We start from the raw sequence: 23,320 nt of genomic DNA, 5'->3' as shown, positions 1-23,320 counted from the left end.
GACATCGACACAATGCTAACATTTTTGGCTCTATACACCACCACAATGGATTTGAAATGAAACAAACAAGTTGTGCTTTAACTGCAGACTGTCAGCTTTAATTTGAGGTTATTTACATCCAAATCAGGTGAACGGTGTAGGAATTACAACAGTTTGCATATGTGCCTCCCACTTGTTAAGGGACCAAAAGTAATGGGACAGAATAATAATCATAACTCAAACTTTCACTTTTTAATACTTGGTTGTAAATCCTTTGCAGTCAATTACAGCCTGAAGTCTGAAATGCATAGACATCACCAGACGCTGGGTTTCATCCCTGATGACGCTCTGCCAGGCCTCTAATGCAACTGTCTTCAGTTCCTGCTTGTTCTTGGGGCATTTTCCCTTCAGTTTTATCTTCAGCAAGTGAAATGCATGCTTAATCGGATTCAGGTCAGGTGATTGACTTGGCCATTGCATAACATTCCACTTCTTTCCCTTTGGTTGCTTTTGCAGTATGCTTTGGGTCATTGTCCATCTGCACTGTGAAGCGCCGCCCAATGAGTTCTGAAGCATTTGGATGAATAGGAGCAGATAAAATTGCCCGAAACACTTCAGAATTCATCCTGCTGCTTTTGTCAGCAGTCACATCATCAATAAATACAAGAGAACCAGTTCCATTGGCAGCCATACATGCCCACGCCATGACACTACCACCACCATGCTTCACTGATGAGGTGGTATGCTTAGGATCATGAGCAGTTCCTTTCCTTCTCCATACTCTTCTCTTCCCATCACTCTGGTACAAGTTGATCTTGGTCTCATCTGTCAATAGGATGTTGTTCCAGAACTGTGAAGGCTTTTTTAGATGTTGTTTGGCAAACTCTAATCTGGCCTTCCTGTTTTTGAGGCTCACCAATGGTTTACATCTTGTGGTGAACCCTCTGTATTCCCTCTGGTGAAGTCTTCTCTTGATTGTTGACTTTGACACACATACACCTACCTCCTGGAGAGTGTTCTTGATCTGGCAGACTGTTGTGAAGGGTGTTCTCTTCACCAGGGAAAGAATTCTTCGGTCATCCACCACGGTTGTTTTCTGTGGTCTTCCGGTGTTGCTGAGCTCACCGATGCGTTCCTTCTTTATAAGAATGTCCCAAACTGTTGTTTTGGCCACGCCTAATGTTTTTGCTATCTCTCTGATGGGTTTGTTTTGTATTTTCCGCCTAATGATGGCTTGCTTCACTGATAGTGACAGCTTTTTGGATCTCATCTTGAGAGTTGACAGCAACAGATTCCAAATGCAAATAGCACACTTGAAATGAACTCTGGACCTTTTATCTGCTCAATGTAATTGGGATAATGAGGGAATAACACACACCTGGCCATGGAACAGCTGAGAAGCCAATTGTCCCATTACTTTTGGTTCCTTAACAAGTAGGAGGCACATATGCAAACTGTTGTAATTCCTACACCGTTCACCTGATTTGGATGTAAATACCCTCAAATTAAAGCTGACAGTCTGCAGTTAAAGGACATCTTGTCCTTTTCATTTCAAATCCATTGTGGTGGTGTATAGAGCCAAAAATGTTAGAATTGTGTTGATGTCCCAATATTTATGGACCTGCCTGTATAATGAAATACAAGCCATGCCACACATACAATATAATAAATAACTGGCTAAAACCAGGCAAAATGATCTTCAGACATGACACAAAGAATGAATATCACACTGGTGAATCTATACAGTTGAGCTAGTATCCAGAGTAACCGCCATGTGCAGCACGGACAGCAGTTAGACTCAGTAAGGTCCTGTAGGTTTTCACAGGTATCTAGAGCCATGCTGACTGCAGTGCATCCCACAGCTCCTGGATGGTCATGGGGGAGGATCCATACAGCAAATACGACAATCAAGGTGGTTTCACAGATGCTCAGTTTCTTAAGTCTGGGGAATTAAGGGCCCGGGTAGTACTTTGAAGCCTTGGTCACTCTCTTCCATCAATGGCACGTGGTGGTCCACAGTTTCTGCGTCACTAATTCACAACTTTGCCATTTGTCCACTCACTATACACTTTCACCACAGCAGCATGCGGACAGTTCACAGACTGCACAGTTTCAGAAATACTTCCACCCTTGGCCCGAAAGCCAATAATAATCCCTTTTTGCTCACGACATGTGACTTTCTACATGAGCTACACACTGCTGTTGGAAGTAGGAAGTGGTAATAATAATATGACTCGACTTAAATGGCGACCAATTCCTTCATATGAAGGGGATGTAGTGCTCCACTGAGTGGAATATGCTTTTTTTGCAATGTCATACCATCTGGGTGGGCACTGTATAGCACCGAGTCAGCAAAGCGCTGAACTCAAGTACTCCATCCACCTCTGAATATGTCACAAGATCAATTTTAGCTAGATTTCCCCTTTAAGCAGAATAAAGTAAAACTAGGAACATACTACAGGATAAAATTCTCCTAATAAAAGCCTTTCACTGGTATTATCCAAATCGTTTTACCCAGGGTCATCTTTTCCTAGCAGTCTCAGGATCCTCAAGAGTTGGATTTGTAGCCAGGGTGCGGGAACACTGTGATAATTAAAGTCTACAGGGAGTTTTCCTCCAACCACTTGTTTCAGGATCGTCACAAATGACCCCGTTAGATCCTTGTATCCAGATGGGTTATCCTGTGCAGAATTCAAGGCATTAGAGATAGAATGTGTTGTTTGTTGTACTTGCTAACAAATCAGAAGTTAAAGAAGCACTCCAACAATGTTTTGTCTATATAGTGCAGCATAGACTACTAATGAAAGAACAAATGCTTGCGTTTACTCATTGTTACCTCATCTGAGCCTACATTTCCCATTATACAGAGACAGAAGAAACATGTCTCATCACAGTGTAAAAGATGGATCTGTGACATGGATCCTCTGCCCTCTCACACTCCAGAGTCTCTGTGCAGTCCCACATGATGCAGCTTCAGCCCGTCTGCCCTTGCCTCCTGCTTATGATACATTTCTCAGTTTACAAACAGGAGACAGGGACAGAAGAGTGAAGCTGTACCTCACAGGCATATACTCTGCATAAGGCCTCATGCACACAACCGGATGTTTTGTCCACGTCCAACCCGCATTTTTTGCATTCAGCACGTGGACCCATTCATTTCTACGGGGCTGCAAAAAATGTCTATTCTATGATAGGTCAGCAGAGAAAAATGTCCCACGGCGCAAGAAACCATCCGATAGTTTGAATCAAATGCAGAGGTTTTATTCAGCAAGTGGTACGACGCGTTTCGGGGGCTGTGGTCCCCTTCATCGGGTATTAAATACTTGCATACGTATGTAAAATACTTATTTTGTACCTGATGAAGGGGAGCACAGCCCCCGAAACGCGTTTTACCACTTGCTGAATAAAACCTCTGAATTTAATTCAAACTATCGGATGGTTTCTTGCGCCGTGGGACATTTTTCTCTGCTGATCGACTTATCTTCTGAGGGACCCCAGGCATCCCATCCGTCAGCACACCATATATCTAAGAGGGGGATCCAAGTAACCCCTGATGAGCATTCACTAGAGTTGTGCCTACGTTTAGCACAACCACACAAGTTGAGCCTCCTCATTTGAGACATTTTTAATCTGCACGTACGTTATTACCCTATGGCTGGGTTCACACTTGAGCGTTTTACAGCGCGTTCAAACGCGCTGTAAAACGCACAACACATGAAAACCAATGCTTCCCTATGGCCCTGGTTCACACTTGAGCGTTTTACAGCGCGTTTGAACGCGCTGAAAAACGCCCTACGCTCAAACAAGTTCTTGAGCTTCTTTGGGGCGTTTTGACGCGCATTTGTGAAACGCGCGTTTACTATTGCAAAAAACGCACATAAAAACGCGCGGCAAAAACACGCGTTCAACGCGCATATAAAATGCGCTCAAGTGTGAACCCAGCCTATGTGTTTCCTTAGCTGAACACTGCCTGCTCCACTCTATGATAGAGACCAAGGAAAGTGCAGGATACACATGGTCAGTATCCATAGTTTGCCGATCCGTGGTGTGCCGACTGCAAAATACATACGGCCGTGTGCATGTAGCCTAAAGCACTTACTAATAGTACAGACAGGCATTGAGAGTCTGGACAGCATTATAACTCTGCAGCTAATGATGGTTTGGCCTCACCAACTAGATCACTGCTCTCTTGGCCTTTTAAATAGGGCCGGAATGATAAATTCAGGAGCACTCTATGAATTGAATGGGAGGACATACAGCGGAACAAGGAGAGTGCAGCTGAATGCGGAGGAGAGATGTCTCAGAGCTACCAGGAGGGATTTACCAGATAATGAAGTAATCTTGTAGTTCATAGTAAGTCAGCCTCAAAGGGGAGACTGAAACCTTGAACGTAGCGGAGACAGGGGAGACTGAAACCTTAAACGTAGTGGAGACAGGGGAGACTGAAACCTTGAACGTAGAGGAGACAGGGGAGACTGAAAGTAGGGCAAGCTCAGGACTGGTGGTCAGGCTGGCATCAAATTATCCCTTAATGAATAGTTTCAAACTGCGTGAATGAAACAAATTACACTACACAATGTCCTAAAGCAAATTTGCAGAAGTGCTGCTTTACCATTTTGTTCAACTCAAGACATTTTTTACCTTTATGACCTGCAGATAAATATGCAGAGAAGCGGCCATCACACCGACATCCCTGTCACATAATGCCTTCCTGAACTTCTCATGAATGTGTTGTACTTGAGTGGGTGCAATAAGGTAGAATTTGTACAATGCCAGGACAGCTTTCCTTCGCACAATTTCTCTAGAAGATCATGAAAAAAAATGTGTCATTCATGTTACAACGAGAAGATCATTAAAAGGGTTCTATTCATATTACTGGCATTACAAGAATGGAAACCAACAAATAAACCAATCTCTTACCAACAATTTGGTAGGCCTCCAACCAACAATTTATGAACACACTGGGCCAGATTTATCATTACACTCACATCTTACTCGACTTTTCCAAAGTCACTTTTGGCTTAGTCAGATTTATTAATGGTCCTTTAATACTGTGATAAATGTGGTTTGACGGTAGCAGTTTATCCTTCAGTAAGCGGCTTTACAAAAGTCGCACGTCTTTACAAAAAAAATCGCATGTTCTAACAAAAAGTCGCATAAGATAAGCATGGTCCTCACTGGAGTGAAATTGCTCAATTTTTTGCGACTTTTTAAAATTGTCGCAATAGTAAATCTGTCAAGAGATTCATTTACATAAGAAAAACACACCCACTTTCAGAAAACTGGCGAGCATAGCGCAGAGCCAATAAAAGTCGCAGTTTTTGCGCAGTTTTAGCGATTGCGCAAAAATTTGCGACTTTTTCACTCCATTATTTTGACTTGAGCTAATGATAAATCTGGCCCATAGAGTTAAAGGGAACCGCAGACAGCATAAGATACTATAACCTCCCTGAAAATAACGAGTGGCGTTTCTGAGAAATCATAGGGGGTATGTACAATCAGAAATATGCCTATATTAGGCCTATTTCTGGTGAAGATTGCGGCGCAAAAGGTTATGTGCACTGCAATCTGCGACTTTTACTCACTCACGCCGTGGACGTGGAGTGGGTTTTACACTGGTTTTAGGCGTAGAAAATTGTCTACATGTAAGACAGCAAGGAAGCTGACTAACATTTAGACTGGCAGTGGATACGCTGATGTTACGTAGAGGCCGAAGCCTCTACATAACTTTGGAGGAACCACCCCCAGCGCAGGGGCTTATTAGGACGGCGTCTAAAACACCTGTCTTAATAAGTAACCCCCATAGTTTTAAAAGGTGTCAGACTTGGACAGAAGTGTCCACTGGGGGGCTCTCCTTAGGCTACTCAATGCCCGGCTCAGCATGACCAACACATCTCTGTTAGTTCATGCTGCCGTATTACTAGGGCTAGGCCGTTGGTGCTACCTCTTCATGTTTACTGGCTTCAGGGAATTTCGGTGCCTCAAGTCCCCTGCATGGGACAGTTTGAGTGATTTTTGTTGGGGGTTTTCATTTTTTTTCTGTTTGAATTGGGTGGGAATCTGCGGAGAGACAGCATATATATATTTCCATCGGACCGATGAGAAAAGATTAACCTATATGGAAGTTTATTCTACACATTTATGTACTTTTCCAAACTATGGCAGGTAGGGCTCAGATCATAGTCTGGAATGTCAGGGGACTGGGAGATGCCACAAACGGCGGTCTATATGGCCATACAAATGAATGAACCGGCCATATTATGTCTCATAGAAACGCATCTTTCCATACACTCCCAAAGACTGCTGCATAAGAAGTGGATCTCACACACCCATCATTCTACCTTCTCCAATGCCAGAGGGGTCAGTGTCCTAGTTCACAGGGCTATTCCTCTGAATTTGATCCTGATGGCAGATACGTCTGCCTACACTGTTCCCTATATAAGGTACAATTCTTTCTGATTGCTATGTATATTCCACCATCGTATTCCTGTGTAGTGATAAAGCAGGTGATGACAGTTGTACTTCGAGGCCCTCTGGTGCCAACACTTATGCTAGGGGACTTTAATAAGTACTTAAACCCATCTCTAGACAAATTCCACCAGGGCCCCACCCCGGCAACTGCCCCAGAAACCTCATTGGCAAGGCTATTATGCCAGTTGGGACTTCATGACCTGTGGAGACTCCGATTTCCTACGGTGTACCAATATTCTTATTTTTCAACATCTCATAACTCTCTTTCCAGAATAGACTTGCCTATTGTGTCACTGGAGGCCTCATCATATATTTCATCTATAGAATACCAACCACGTAGCCTGTCCGATCATTCCCCCATCCGCATAGAGATGCAACTTGTGAGACATAAGGAGCGTAGTGGACCATTTCTTTGGAAACTTAACCCATTCTGTATTAAGCTATTGGATGAGGGGGAGCCTTTCACAGAAAGGATTAAAAAGAGTTCTCTCGCTGTAATTTGGGTTCAGCGGCTATGGGGACAGTTTGGAATTCTATGAAGGCTTATGTCGGGGTCTCTATGTAAAAAAAAATTAAACCCAGCCCCGTCCCACATCCTCCGAATCTCCTCCTTGCTCCCCGACGTCACAAAGTTAGAGCGCCGTAATCTCGCGCATGCACAAGTACGCCGCATGTCAGTGCCAACATAGTGTTCCTTTCCTGTGCTGGCATCAGCCTCAGGGAACGAACTGCGCATGCGCTTGGCTGCGAGATTATGGCGCTCTAACTTTGTGACGTCGGGGAGCAAGAAGGAGATTCGGAGGATGCGGGACTGTGCTGGGCTCCTTCACAGTGGGTGTGGCTGGGCAGCAGAAACAGTAGTTACTTGCTTCATTTACATATATATAAAATCTTTTCTTTTTTTTTACACAATAAACACACTGAGAGCTGTACGCTCACTTGTGGTAAATTACATTACGTCCATATGCAAGAAGGGGTTAAAGGGGGCCTGTAACCTCCCCGAACATGTCTATTTTAGGACTTGTAAAAATAGACAAGTCAGGAGAGGTTACAGGTCCCTTTTAAAGGGAACCTGTCGTCAACTTTATGCTGACCTCACTGAGGGCAGCATAAATTAGTGACAGAAATGCTGATCTCAGCGGTGTGTCACTTATCAGCTAAAAGTAAGTGGTTGCCGAGAACCAGCATCATAATCATTGCATCCTGGGCCTGAGAAGAGTCCTGGTTATTCCTAATCTCCTGCTCTCTCATCCATCTGCTGATGATTGGCAGTTCTCTCCTAGAGGGAAAGGGAGAAAACTCTGTAGAAGACGGTCAGTCATCAGAAGGTGGGCAGGAATTCATGAATACCCAGGACTCTTCTCAGGTGGCCGGGACTCTTTTCCAGGCCCAGTCTGCAATGATTGTGATGTTGGTTCTCGGCAACCACTTACTTTCAACTTATAAATGACAGACTGCTGAAATCAACTCACCTGTCACTACTTTATACTGCTGTTAGTATGGGCAGCATAAAGTTGATGACAGGTTCCCTTTAAGGCAGTGTTAGAGTTCAGACATGGCAGACCTGATGCAGATTTTCGGTGCACAGTCCACACTGCAAATCCACAGCAAGTTACAGTACAATACATATGGATAGGGTTTTGAAAACAAATTTCACATTTAGTGGAAAATTTTGGGTAGGCTGTGGATTTTCAAATCTGTTCTATTTCAATTCTCTATTTTTAAAAACTTTTGGGGTCATTTATCAAACTGGTGTAAAGTAGAACTGGCTTAGTTGCCTATATCAGATTCCAACTTTTATTTTCCAAATGAGCTGTCAAAAAAGAAAGTTGGAATCTGATTGGTTGCTGTGGGCAACTAAGCCAGTTCTACTTTACACCAGTTTTTTTTTTTTCACTTTTTTTTCAGTACCCTTAGTTATGAATCCAGGCTAATAATCTGGCCTAATTGGAAACAAAGTACAAATTAACAAAACGGCTGTATAAATGTATAAAGACAGTCCCACGGCCACAGTAAAGACAATGTGATCAATTAATTGGATTTGCCCATAGCGGGCTGAACCAATTCACTCATCAGTACCTTGGATCCTTCAGAGGGATCGGTCTGCCATAGCAAACAAATGGCTTCCCCAATCACAGCGCAGGGGAGCCATTCATTCCCTGGGAGCACAGCATCCCCAGGGAAAAGCCTCTTAGATGCCACAGTCACAATTGACCGTGGCATCTGAGGGTTTAAAATGTCTGTGATCGCAATTCTTTAAAACAGCAGAAAGCAGGCATTATGGCAACCGCTCAGCTTCTGAGTAGGCGCCATCTTTAAAGACTCGGCTTCTGCCGTACATGGACGGCACAAGTTGGGAAGTGGTTTAAGAAGGTCCTGAAACAGGATCAAAGTGGAGCAGTGTCCAAAGATGGAGCTAAATGTAGCTATACACAAGAACTAAATACACACTGTGATAAATGTCTTACTTTGAATGCTGAAGCTTCTCTTCAATGAGTGGTAGAGCAGCAGGAATCATTTCCCGGGGAAATATCTGGCTCACAACAGTCAATGCCATGCACACCTCCACAAGGTTAGTGCTCTGTAGATCCTGTCGGAGGGCACAGTTTACTGGACAATGCGTTACATCACTATAACACTGTATAGTCTAATCCTCAGACTTCGTTCAATGTGTGATTTAAGTCGTAAAATTAATTTACACAATTAACTTTTCTACTAATATATATGACAAGGATGGATGAAACATCGTACACACTGTAAACTTCAGTAGCCTTGCACTAAAAACTTTCACTAGAAAGCTACATATATCTAAAAGGGTATATTAGCCGGGCCGATTTTCTGCCCAGCAATTGCTAATGAGCATACCTATGAACGCTTGTTAGCGATCATCTGGCAGTCTAATACTGCCTTCAATTGCCCGATGAACAAGCAATCTGGATTTGCCGGCGGCAGATCGTGCCGTGTAATTATGATCTGCTGCCGGCACACCACTGTACTGCATGGGGGCAAGCAATAGCATAGTAATCGCTCCTCCCCATGCTGTGAAGGACATCACTTCATGCAATAGCTGCGGTGTCCACTGCTAGCTATCTGACGATTGCCGGGAGAAAACGCTTCCCTCCCAACAATCGCTTGCAGCATTGGTTTGCCTAATACACCCTTAAGTACTGCACGGATCCCTGCAGCGATCAGCCGATTCCCAGATGGCATTCTTGTGAGGAGTGGTTGTCTAGATGGAGCAACTTCTTTAAAATTGAGACTGTCAACTAGTGTCAGATGTTTTAGTGCGCGGATCTGATTCCCTTAGGACTCTTTCACACGGGCGTTGCGGGAAAAGGTGCGGGTGCGTTGCGGGAACATGCACGATTTTTCCGCGCGAGTACAAAACATTGTAATGCGTTTTGCACTCGCGTGAGAAAAATAGCGCATGTTTGGTACCCAAACCCGAACTTCTTCTGTAGATTGTATTATTTTCCCTTATAACATGGTTATAAGGGAAAATAATAACATTCTGAATACAGAATGCATAGTACAATAGGGCTGGAGGGGTTAAAAAATATATATATTTTTTTTTAACTCACCTTAATCCACTTGATCGCGCAGCCGGCTTCTCTTCTGTCTTCTTTCTTTGCTCTGTGCAGCAACAGGACCTGTTGTGACGTCACTCCGGTCATCACATGATCCATCACCATGGTAAAAGATCATGTGATGGATCATGTGATGACCGGAGTGACGTCACCACAGGTCCTGTTGCTGCACACAGCAAAGAAAGAAGTAAGAAGAGATGCCGGCTGCGCGATCAAGTGGATTAAGGTGAGTTAAATTATTATTTATTTATTTTTTAACCCCTCCAGCGCTATATTACTATGCATTCTGTATTCAGAATGCTATTATTTTCCCTTATAACCATGTTATAAGGGAAAATAATAATGATCGGGTCTCCATCCCGATCGTCTCCTAGCAACCGTGCATGAAAATCGCACCGCATCCGCACTTGCTTGCGGATGCTTGCGATTTTCACGCAACCCCATTCATTTCTATGGGGCATGCGTTACGTGAAAAACGCACAAAATAGAACGTGAAAATCACTGCTCATGTGAACAGCCCCATAGAAATGAATGGGTCGGGATTCAGTGCGGGTGCAATGCGTTCATCTCACGCATCGCATCCGCGCGGAATACTCGCCCGTGTGAAAGGGGCCTTATATCTGCAGTAAATATAAAATACTAACGACTGCGGACTACAGATGTCACAAAAGCCATTAAAAAGGAGCATAAAAACTGTAAAAGCTACCCAATGGACAGTAAAACAGACTCTTTCTTTACCTTTAGAACAGTATTTACAAGCAGAAGCAGCAACTCGTGATTTTCATGTAGGAATAATGACACTGCCAAGTAGCCTGCAACAAACAATAGGATATCAAGGTAGATAAAAAGCATAACCCAACACGTAAACCATTTACAGCATGTTTCCCCCTACAGAGCAACACATGAGTGCATGCAATCATAGATGGAAAGAAGCTGAGCTCTGGGATCATTTTTTGCCCTATAAGACGCACTTAGGTTTTTGAGGTGGAAAAGAAGAAAATTTTATATATTTTTTTTTAACTAAAGGTGTGCTTTGGTGGGTTTTGAACTAATGGTGGTTCTGTGGATGGCACTGTTATGGGGGCATCTGGGAATGGCACTGTTATGGGGGCATCTGTGGATGGCACTGTTATGGGGGCATCTGTGGATGGCACTGTTATGGGGGCATCTGTGGATGGCACTGTTATGGGGGCATCTGTGGATGGCACTGTTATGGGGGCATCTGTGGATGGCACTGTTATGGGGGCATCTGTGGATGGCACTGTTATGGGGGCATCTGTGGATGGCACTGTTATGGGGGCATCTGTGGATGGCACTGTTATGGGGGCATCTGTGGATGGCACTGTTATGGGGGCATCTGTGGATGGCACTGTTATGGGGGCATCTGTGGATGGCACTGTTATGGGGGCATCTGTGGATGGCACTGTTATGGGGGCATCTGTGGATGGCACTATTATGGGGGGGGGGATCTATGGATGGCACTGTTATGGGGGGGGATCTGTGGATGGCACTGTTATGGGGGGGGAATCTGTGGATGACACATATATAGAATCTGATGCTATATATGCATCATCCACAGATCTCCCCCCCCCCCCCCCCCATAACAGTGTCCCTGTGTAAATAGTGACCCCCAATACAGGGGGTGAAGGGCGGCAACTGGTGTTGAAATCACGACGGGGCCTGGTGAAGTCACTGTACTCTATTACACCGGGCCCTGCACACAGCAGTATTCATATGTAAAGTGCAGGCAATCCATAGCAATCCTCTGCGGTAGCACAATCCACGTAATACTCACTACTAGCAAGCAGGCTGGCCGGTCACTCACATGCTCCTCCCACTTTATTAATGAAGAAGGCGGAGCATGCGCGTGATGAAGTGAGTGACCGGCCAGCCTGCCTGCTAGTACGTAGAGAAGAAGGTTTCTGGTCAGGCGCAAAACACATAGGATCCAATCCGTCTCTTATAGGTGAATCTTTTTTAATTGCATAAATAAAATAAACTAGAACAACGCGTTTCGGGGCTCAAAGTGTCCCCTTCATCAGGTTAACAATAGGACTAGGACTATTGTTAACCTGATGAAGGGGACACTTTGAGCCCCGAAACGCGTTGTTCTAGTTTATTTTATTTATGCAATTAAAAAAGATTCACCTATAAGAGACGGATTGGATCCTATGTGTTTTGCGCCTGACCAGAAACCTTCTTCTCTACAAGCATCCTTTGGGGGATTGGGCCTCCGATCCCAAAGATACCTCTTCTGCGGCTGCATCCACGGATCCGAAAAATCTCTGTTTTACTTATATACCTACAATAGAGTTGTGTCTATTTTTGCACAACCTAAAAAGGTGAGCACCTTTAACTTGTTTTACAATTAAGTTTGTATTGAACATACTACCCTATTGTGCGCCCCCCATACCCCTTCTTTTGTCTCCACGTTCCCCTCCTGACCGAGGGGGACTCTAGACTCGCCTGTGGTTTCCAAGAATGCCTGCTAGTACGGGCGTTTCATAGTGAGTACTACATGGATTGCACTACCGCAGAGGATTGCCTACACTTTACATATGAATACTGCTGTGTGCGGGGCCCGGTGTAATAGAGTACAGTGACTGCCGGCCTTCAGCCCCTCTTCCCTCCCTGCTGATACATCGCACAAATACAGTAGGTTTATATCAGGTATGCCCAACCTGCGGCCCTCCAGCTGTTGCAAAACTACAACTCCCATCATGCCCGGAAAGCCTACAGCTATCAGTCTACAGCCAAGCATGGTGAGAGTTGTAGTTTTACAACAGCTGGAGGGCCTCAGGTTGGGCATCCCTGGTTTATATGATTTGAAGGTGGATTTCTGAGTAAAAAGCAGAGTAAATCCTGACAGGACTCCTAGGAGAGGCAATGAGAGTCCTGATTACCCCACCTACTCATAATGATAGACAGCTCTTCTTATATCAGGGTGTGCACACAGAAGGCTGTCAATCAATGTGTGGGCAGGGTGATCAGGGCTCTCATTGCCTCTGCTAGGAGTCCTATTGGGATTTACTCTACTTTTTACTCAGAACTGTAGAATTCTATGGCATAAGGATACAAGATCTGTGAGGATCAGACTCACAGCACTCCCACCAATCAGCTGTTTAAAGGTGCTGAGGTACTGCACAGTGTGCGCTGCATCTTCATTATTTACACATCTCCATCCACATAATAGAGGCAGTGCATGGTATTGCAGCATTGTCACATTATCATATTACTGGGACAAAGCTGCAATAACCTGCGCTACTATGCAGTCAGCGTGCTGGTAGATGGAGCCAGGTAAACAATAAACTTTAAAGGGCATGTGCACATTTTTGGGGGTTTAGCAAACCCCTCTCCTGGGCAGACCTGTGAAGGGAAGCACACTTACCTGCTTCCCGACTCCTGTGCTCACTGGCCCTCACTGCTCCACTCAGGTCCCAGGATGTAAACTTCCGTTTTGATGCCACTGCAGCCAATCGCTGGCCGCAGCAGTAACCTGCTCTCCTGGCATCACGTGACCATTTATCATGATGCAAGTGGAGCAGATCACCACTGTGGCCTACAATTGGCTGCAGCAGCGTCAAAATAGAAGTTTGCATCCAGGGACCCAAGCAGAGGCCAAAGAGTGCAAGAGCAGGTAAGTATGCTAACCTTAGCAGGTCTGCGCAGGAACGGGGTTTGCTAACCCCCACCTTAAAGGGAACCTGTCATCAACTTTATGCTGCCTATACTAATGGAAGCATAAAGTAGAGACAGGTGAGTTGATTTCAGAGGTCTGTCATTTAAAAGTAAGTGGTTGCCGAGAACCAACATCACAATCATTGCAGACTGGACCTGGAAGAGTCCCGGCCACCTGAGAAGAGTCCTGGTTATTCATGAATTCCTGCCCACCTTCTGATGACTGACAGTCTTCTACAGAGTTTTCTCCCTTTCCCTCTAGGAGAGAACTGCCAATCATCAGCAGATGGACGGGAGAGCAGGAGATTAGGAATAACCAGGACTCTTCTCAGGTAGACTGGACTCTTTTCAAGGCCTGGGCTGCAATGATTATGATGAAGGTTCTCAGCAACAACTTACTTTTAGCTGATAAGTGACACACCGCTGAGATCAGCATTTCTGTCACTAATTTATGCTGTCCTCAGTGAGATCAGCATAAAGTTGATGGCAGGTTCCCTTTAAATGTAAGCTTTATGTCTACTAACAGAGGAATGGTACATACCGACTCGTTTCTCAAGTAGGTTTCCTTGCTGAGCTAATTTAATGGCGTGAATATAACCAAATGAAGCTTCATATCCCAGCATTTCACAGTAAATCAATCTCACCATGCATTCCTTCATCTGCCTCTATAATGTAATTACAAAGTCAAGATTAGTGGTAAGATATATACGACCTATCAAGTTGTATATAGCAGTCAGTGTATTCAAATATCAGAAATTATCATTTGTGTTTATGGCCATGTGCAATCGGGAAACTTGGTATAATATATTCCTACTGTAAAACTATTTAAAGGCTATGGACAAGTCTGCGGACTCCACTTGAACGGAACGTTAAAAGCAAAACAAAAAAGTATTTATTGGTAAATATAATAAACACTGGGGCCGTAGCCCAAAAATATCACTGTAAGGCTACTTTCACACCTGCGTTTAGGTCGGATCCGTCTGGTATGTGCCCAGACGGATCCGCACCTATAATGCAAACGCTTAGATCCGTTCAGAACGGATCCGATTGCATTACCATGAACAAAAAAAAATAAAAAATTTTCTTTTTTTTTTGTTCATGATAATGCAAACGGATCCGTTTTGACTTTACATTGAAAGTCAATGGGAGACGGATCCGTTTGAAAATTGAGCCATACTGTGTCAACTTCAAACGGATCCGTCCCCATTGACTTACATTGTAAGTCTGGACAGATCCGTTTGCCTCCGCACGGCCAGGTGGACACCTGAACGCTGCAAGCTGCGTTCAGGTGTCCGCCTGCTGAGCGGAGCGGAGGACAAACGGAGCCAGACTGATGCATTCTGAGCGGATCCGCATCCATTCAGAATGCATTAGGGCTGGACGGATCCGTTCGGGGCCGCTTGTGAGCCCCTTCAAACGGAACTCACAAGCGGAGCCCCGAACGCTAGTGTGAAAGTAGCCTAAATCAATCTGCAGGGTGTATAAAGCAGAGGTGAAAGGTCTACATCACTGTTTAGACCAATGCAAACCTCTGTGAATCTTAGTTGTGGGAGGTGATGCGATCATCAAACGTCACCCAGTGGACCCTACCTATTCACACCACCCTGTTAAATAAATCACTACTCGAGTGTAATGTTCCCAAAATATTTAGAAGGGATACAGTTAACACTCCTGTAAAGTGATATATGCCACTGGTAAATGAGCCGGCATAGGGTTCAGATAGCTACCCAGGGTGAGTATCTACATGCTAGTAATGCTCTGCACAGACACAGTGACAGCCTGCGAGTTGCAGAGATCTCCTGTATAGAGGTCTCTGTACTGTGCCCCTCCTCAGTATGTGATCAGTGATCCTGTCAGGGAGCTGCTCTGATGGCACAATCTGTAGCCCTTATATCTAAACTCCTGGCAGCTCATAAACACCCACCGCAGCTAAATTCGTATCAGTCTGTTAAGAATGTAGCTGTAATAAGTATTCATGAGCTGTCAGAAATGATGCACTAACTGACAATTGGGAAGCAATAGGCTGCAAATACACTGAAAGTGAAAGCTGTCGAGGAAAAACTGTTAAAGACGAATTGGGAAAACTAGTAGAATGTAGAATGCAATGATGAAAAAAGTTGCTCCCAAAGATGCCCTTGCAGTGTGGTAATTCAGTAGCCAAGGACATAACTCATATGATATAACTGGCATAACAGCCTGGTCTGTTTTTAAAGCTGACAATCTCAGCTTTAAAACAAAACCAAGGTTGCGGCTCTATCCGGGATAAAAGGCGCATTAGAGCCCCTAGAAATCGGGTCAGGAATGAAAGCTGTAGGTATATGCAGCTTTCAGTGAGATTTCTTTTTAAGTGCACTACTTGCAATTTTCTTTACTTGCCTTGACTTTGGTCTTGATTTAAAGCTTTAAAACAAGACCTGGCATGAATTTCTAGCTGTTACACAGAAACCAGCCCTCCCCCAGTTTAACCATCTGAGATGTAAGCCAGTATGGAGGAGGAGAGGCTGCATAGAGGAGAGAGAGAGACACACAGTGCCTTCTCTCTCCCTGTGTAACTGTACACGTTCCCAAGGGGAGGATAACATGGACTTTACCCATCAGAAAACATACTTGCTCTCCGATTGTCACACATGAGTGTGAAGATGAGTGCATGCTCATGTAATCACCCTTATTAGACTGTTTACTGATGTCATGATCCAGACATTTATGAGCGTCGGTATCATGGCACCAAACACTCCACAAACATCAGTAGAGCTTACATTTTGGACTGCCCCTTTCCTGTCCTCACCTGATCTATGGAGTATAATATACAGATACCAGTTACACACTGCAGTAATAAAGAAGAATATCTAATATAATAATGAACTTTTCATCAGTCAGAACAGACATTTTCGCTCATAAATAACTGCTTTCAATTACTGTAATTCTAGTACTCAGACATTTCTGTCGGTGTAATACAGAGGCTTTTCTGTGCCCATATTATGGAGGCAACATTCAGGCCTCCCACGCTTCATCAGAACCAGGGTGTGGCGCTCCAACTCATTTTCTTGTGAACTGCAGGCGGACTAATAATGTACCCATATTGTATCCAGAGACAGATCAGGAATATTGAAATCCAACATGCCTGATCCTTATCTTCTCCCTGAACCTACTTCTAACGTGTGCACACCTTTAGATCAGACAAGCTATAGTCAGAGCAATGAAAGACATGGGAGACAGAGAGGAGTAATGCAGCACATACTGGACGGTAGGTAATGTAAGACATGAATAGTACAGGGTGTTACCAGGGTAGTATTAGGCGAGGAAACGGTCGTTTTCAGGTTGGCAAGTTCTTGCTGGATGAGCTTTTCTTCCTCCTAAAAAAAGGCACAGAGGTAGTCAGCGTTAATATGACGTGCTATGTGGTAGGACATCTGCTTATTCTTATCTCCATGCACATGAACACACGGTGATACCGACACTAAAGGGATTATCTGGGAACTGAAAATGAGGTCATCTATAACATGGTTATAAGGGAAAATAATAGCATTCTGAATACAGAATGCATAGTACAATAGGGCTGGAGGGGTTAAAAATAAATAAAAAATAATTTAACTCACCTTAATCCACTTGATCGCACAGCCAGCATCTCTTCTGTCTCCTTCTTTGCTGAACAGGACCTGTGGTGAGCATTCATTGCAGGAACAGGACCTGTGGTGACGTCACTCCAGTCATCACATGATCCATCACATGATCTTTTACCATGGTGATGGATCATGTGATGACCGGAGTGACGTCACCACAGGTCCTTTTCCTGCATACAGCAAAGAAAGAAGACAGAAGAGAAGCCGGGCTCCGCGATCAAGTGGATTAAGGTGAGTTAAATTATTATTATTTTTTTAACCCCTCCAGCGCTGTTTTACTATGCATTCTGTATTCAGAATGCTATTATTTTCCCTTATAACCATGTTATAAGGGAAAATAATAATGATTGGGTCCCCATTCCGATCGTCACCTAGCAACCGTGCGTGAAAATCACACCGCATCCGCACTTGCTTGCGGATGCTTGCGATTTTCACGCAACCCCATTCACTTCTAGAATATAGAGCATGCTGCGATTTTCACGCAACGCACAAGTGATGCGTGAAAATCGCCGCTCATGTGAACAGCCCCATAGAAATGAATGGGTCGGGATTCAGTGCGGGTGCAATGCGTTCAACTCCCGCATCGCATCCGCGTGGAATACTCGCCCGTGTGAAAGGGGCCTTACTCTTCAAGTTCAGTGGGATTATTTAAAATTGAGATTAAGTGGGATTATCATGTTAATGTCCTACATAACACAGATTTACCTGCAAATGAGCTCAGAGTTTACTTCCCATTATAGTCTATGGGCATTCCTTTGTGTCATTCACCCTCGTCATTCTGCAGAAAACAGTGATAATTCCACTTAATCTGAACATTAAATAATCCCACTGAACTTGGAGAGTAAGCCTGCTAAATAATTATCAGATATGTCAAATGGTTTTGTCTCTAATTCAAATATTACATTTCCATTATTCTCTATGGGCATTCCACTCTGTCATTCCTTTTAGTAGGTCCCCTACTAAGTAGTCACTGGTTTGGGAGCAATGACATATGTGACTACCAGTCAGTGCTCTCACTGTCAATTATAATCTGTCTGATCCCAAGTACAGCAAGATCTATGGACAACTAGACAGACAGATGGGTAGAAAGATATAGATAGACAGACATGATAAAAAGACAGACAGACAGAGATGATAGAGAAACTAGACAGACAGCGAGTACAGGGAATGACAGCTCTGGCAGCGAGTAGAGGGAATGACAGCTCTGGCAGTGAGTACAGGGAATGACAGCTCTGGCAGCGAGTACAGGGAATGACAGCTCTGGCAGCGAGTAGAGGGAATGACAGCTCTGGCAGTGAGTACAGGGAATGACAGCTCTGGCAGCGAGTACAGGGAATGACAGCTCTGGCAGCGAGTAGAGGGAATGACAGCTCTAGCAGTGAGTACAGGCAATGACAGCTCTGGCAGTGAGTAGAGGGAATGACAGCTCTGGCAGTGAGTACAGGCAATGACAGCTCTGGCAGTGAGTACAGGCAATGACAGCTCTGGCAGTGAGTACAGGCAATGACAGCTCTGGCAGTGAGTACAGGCAATGACAGCTCTGGCAGTGAGTACAGGCAATGACAGCTCTGGCAGTGAGTACAGGGAATGACAGCTCTAGCAGTGAGTACAGGGAATGACAGCTCTAGCAGTGAGTACAGGGAATGACAGCTCTGGCAGTGAGTAGAGGGAATGACAGCTCTGGCAGTGAGTACAGGCAATGACAGCTCTGGCAGTGAGTACAGGCAATGACAGCTCTGGCAGTGAGTACAGGGAATGACAGCTCTAGCAGTGAGTACAGGGAATGACAGCTCTAGCAGTGAGTACAGGGAATGACAGCTCTGGCAGTGAGTAGAGGGAATGACAGCTCTGGCGGCGAGCCCTGTACCTGTCTGGAGGTGAGCGCTGTGATGCTCCGGATCAGGCCCCCCAGCTTGGAGCCAGGCCCGGGCACAGGGTCCTGCAGGAGCAGGCTGGGCAGAGCGCTCAGGGTCCGCTCCACGATCTCACTCATCTTCCAGCTCCCCGCTCACAACAACAACCGGCATCATCCAGCACTTCCGCTTCTGTTCAACACAACATAACTTTATTCATAACTACTTTGTTACATGCAATGAGCGCTGTGCGGACACCAGGTGGCGCTCCTGTATTGGATTGGATGTACTACACGGTACCATATAATAAAGGATGTCCTTAGTTCTGAAGTTTAATAACTTTTCGGTGACCAAGAACCTGATAAGATACAGAAAAGACACTGGGATAAGAAAGAATAATGCAGTCTGAGCACTTCTGCCTATTTTCTAATGCCTTCCAATGCACACAGCAGTGTTTGTATTTTGTCACACAATATGGATCGCATCTGTGTGCATTCCAGATTTCTCTCACTGTTACACCTCATTCCCACATCAGTGTTTGGTCAGTGATTTCCATCAGGGATTTTGAGCCAAAACCCGGTGCGGCTCTAAACACAGAACAGGTGCAGATCTTTCCCTTATACATTATGTCTGTGGAGGCCCCAATCCTGGTTTTGGCTCACAATTAGGGTTAAGTGAACTTTGTGTTTCAAGTTCGACGTACAAGGTTCAGGTTATCTAAGAATTCCGTTATGGATTCCACTATCACGGACCATAACTTATGGTCCGTTGTAGCAGAATCCATAACAGAATTTTTAGATAACCCGAACCTTGTACGCCGAACTTAAAAACACAAAGCAGAGCTGGAGAGGGTCCAGAGGAGGGCAACTAAAGTAATAACTGGAATGGGGCAACTACAGTACCCTGAAAGATTATCAACATTAGGGTTATTCACTTTAGAAAAAAGACGACTGAGGGGAGATCTAATTACTATGTATAAATATATCAGGGGTCAGTACAGAGATCTCTCCCATCATCTATTTATCCCCAGGACTGTGACTGTGATGAGGGGACATCCTCTGCGTCTGGAGGAAAGAAGGTTTGTACACAAACATAGAAAAGGGTTCTTTACGGTAAGAGCAGTGAGACTATGGAACTCTCTGCCTGAGGAAGTGGTGATGGTGAGTTCACTAAAAGAGTTCAAGAGGGGCCTGGATGTATTTCTGGAGCGTAATAATATTACAGGCTATGGCTACTAGAGATGGGGCCGTTGATCCAGGGAGTTATTCTGATTGCCTGATTGGAGTCGGGAAGGAATTTTTTATTCCCCTAAAGTGAGGAAAATTGGCTTCTACCTCACAGGGTTTTTTTGCCTTCCTCTGGATCAACTTGCAGGATAACGGGCCGAACTGGATGGACAGATGTTTTTTTTTCGGCCTTATGTACTATGTTATGTACTATGTTACTATGTAATACTTGTGGCACATGATTTGGGGGGGGGGGGGATGGAGAGGCACTTGTTACTGGCACATGATGGGGGCATGGAGAGGCACTTGTTACTGGCACATGATGGGGGGGCATGGAGAGGCACTTGTTACTGGCAAAGAATTGAGGGGGGGCTTGGAGAGGCACTTGTTACTGGCACATGATGGGGGGGCATGGAGAGGCACTTGTTACTGGCACATGATGGGGGCTTGGAGAGGCACTTGTTACTGGCACATGATGGGGGGCATGGAGAGGCACTTGTTACTGGCACATGATGGTGGGGGCATGGAGAGGCACTTGTTACTGGCACATGATTGGGGGGGCATGGAGAGGCACTTGTTACTGGCACATGATGGGGTGCATGGAGAGGCACTTGTTACTGGCACATGATGGTGGGGGCATGGAGAGGCACTTGTTACTGGCACATGATGGGGGGCATGGAGAGGCACTTGTTACTGGCACATGATTGGGGGTGCATAGAGAGGCACTTGTTATTGGCACATGATTGGGGGGCATGGAGAGGCATTTGTTACTGGCACATGATTGGGGGGATCTATGGGGGCACCTCTTACTGGCACATTATTGGGGGGCATCTATGTGGGCACTTCTTACTGGAACATTATTGGGGGCATCTATGGGGGCACTTCTTACTGGCACATTATTGGGGGAACTTCTTACTGGCACATTATTGGGGGCATCTATGGGGCACTTCTTACTGGTACATTATTGGGGGCACTATGGGGGCATCTACTGAGGCCACAAAGAAGGGGTATTTTATATGGGGGAAGGGGGAGAGGAACACTATGGGGGCTTCTACTGAGGCCACATAGAAGGGTATTTTATATGGGGGGCTCTGTGTGGTACTAGTATTATCAGGGGGTTTATCGGTTTCTGCAGTATAATATTGGGGAGCACAGCGGCACAGTATTGAGGGTAATAGGATGATTTGTCCAGAAGATGGGAGGATGATGGAAAAGTAGTAAAATAAGATATTTTTTGTCAAACTGCAGAGACGAAAAATGGCTGAAAAATGATGGTCTGGTCTGAAGGTCTGAAAGGAGAAGATGAGGAAAGAGAACATCTACATCAAAGGAGACGTCACTGGATGTAAGAGGTATGTGAGGCTTTATAGCAAGTACAGCAAAATGTGGCGTGGAGGGAGGGGGGACTTAGAGAATTGGGCCATATCCATTGGGGTTTGGGCCCCGGATCTTTTTGGACCCTAGCAACGCCCCTAACCTCCACCCATTCTACTGCGCCCCACCCACGGACACCGTGACTGGCATCTCAACAGCAGCAGCAGAAAGTGACGTCATGTTCTAAGTGGTTGATAGACCGGCAGGCTTAGCGACTACTTCCAGCCAAGCTAAACCTGTCTGCAAAGACCGGCCATGATGACAAGGTCAAAATATCATATCTGTGTGATGTCATCGTGTGCTGGGAAGGCTGCTACTGGAAATGCAGTGGTAGATTGAAAGGAAAATATTACTGATAGCAGCCAAAGGCTGTGTATAATACTGCCGGCTGAACCACTGTATCTGAGCTTATCATGTGTTATACTGCCTGCTGAACCACTGTATCTAAGCTTATCATGTGTTATACTGCCTGCTGAACCACATATCTAAGCTTATCATGTGTAATACTGCCGGCTGAACCACTGTATCTGAGCTTATCATGTGTTATACTGCCGGCTGAACCACTGTATCTGAGCTTATCATGTGTAATACTGCCGGCTGAGCTACTGTATCTAAGGTTATCATGTGTTATACTGCCTGCTGAGCTACTGTATCTAAGCTTATCATGTGTTATACTGCCTGCTGAGCTACTGTATCTAAGCTTATCATGTGTTATACTGCCTGCTGAGCTACTGTATCTAAGCTTATCATGTGTTATACTGCCTGCTGAGCTACTGTATCTAAGCTTATCATGTGTTATACTGCCTGCTGAGCTACTGTATCTAAGCTTATCATGAGTTATACTGCCTGCTGAGCTACTGTATCTAAGCTTATCATGTGTTATACTGCCTGCTGAGCTACTGTATCTAAGCTTATCATGTGTTATACTGCCTGCTGAGCTACTGTATCTAAGCTTATCATGTGCTATACTGCCTGCTGAGCTACTGTATCTAAGCTTATCATGTGTAATACTGCCTGCTGAACCACATATCTAAGCTTACCATGTGTAAGGGCTCATGCACATGGCCGTGCCTGTATTGTGGCCTGCAATAACAGCGGATCCGCAATATACGGGAACTGGACGTGTGCCCACTGTATGATGGATGCAGAGGAAGTGCCCCTTCCGAGACCAGGCTCTGGATCCGCCACTGCCCCAGCCTCGCCTCCACCCATCCGGGCCCGCCCAGCCCGGCCTCCACCCATCTGGGCCCGACGCTGCTTTCTTGCTGTGAACTCGCGGGATCACACAACGCACGCCGGAAGACTGGATTGTGGGAGGCTGCGAGCGAGAGCAAGACGGAGGGAGTGGAGCAGTCTCACTCTCAGAGCAAGGTAAGTATATATATATTTTTAAATGTGCACACCGCTGCCTGGCTTTATAACTCACACAGGGGAGCACCGCACCTGGCATGGCACTATATGGCAGGCACCAGCAAATATACACAGGGGACAAATGATTATGGAATATATACAGAGGGGGCAAAATGGATATA

The 23,320-nt window shown here is 45.1% G+C and overlaps 1 protein-coding gene across 3 annotated transcripts in view; it reads right to left on the bottom strand.

Moving 5' to 3' along the window:
- The window catches only part of AP4E1 (adaptor related protein complex 4 subunit epsilon 1), a 65,973-nt gene extending 46,605 nt beyond the window's left edge, over positions 1 to 19,368 (bottom strand). Inside the window, exons 1-7 of one of the 3 annotated variants that reach the window (XM_040413970.1) lie at positions 19,203 to 19,368; positions 16,997 to 17,068; positions 14,257 to 14,380; positions 10,776 to 10,849; positions 8,919 to 9,040; positions 4,621 to 4,780; positions 2,494 to 2,660 (exon numbers count right to left, since the gene is read on the bottom strand). In XM_040413970.1, coding sequence (XP_040269904.1) covers positions 2,494 to 2,660; positions 4,621 to 4,780; positions 8,919 to 9,040; positions 10,776 to 10,849; positions 14,257 to 14,380; positions 16,997 to 17,068; positions 19,203 to 19,328 — 845 coding nt within the window. In that variant the 5' untranslated portion in view covers positions 19,329 to 19,368. Of the gene's footprint in view, positions 1 to 2,493; positions 2,661 to 4,620; positions 4,781 to 8,918; positions 9,041 to 10,775; positions 10,850 to 14,256; positions 14,381 to 16,996; positions 17,069 to 19,202 lie in introns of those variants that run through there. The other 2 variants (XM_040413971.1, XM_040413972.1) reach the window with 2 other exon arrangements.
- Positions 19,369 to 23,320: the final 3,952 nt, after the last annotated feature.

Source organism: Bufo bufo, chromosome 1 (genome assembly GCF_905171765.1).
Source record: "Bufo bufo chromosome 1, aBufBuf1.1, whole genome shotgun sequence".
Classification (NCBI taxonomy): Eukaryota; Metazoa; Chordata; class Amphibia; order Anura; family Bufonidae; genus Bufo; species Bufo bufo.
The sequence above is the reverse complement of the archived record's forward strand: the minus strand, read 5'-3'. Positions and strand labels throughout refer to the sequence as shown.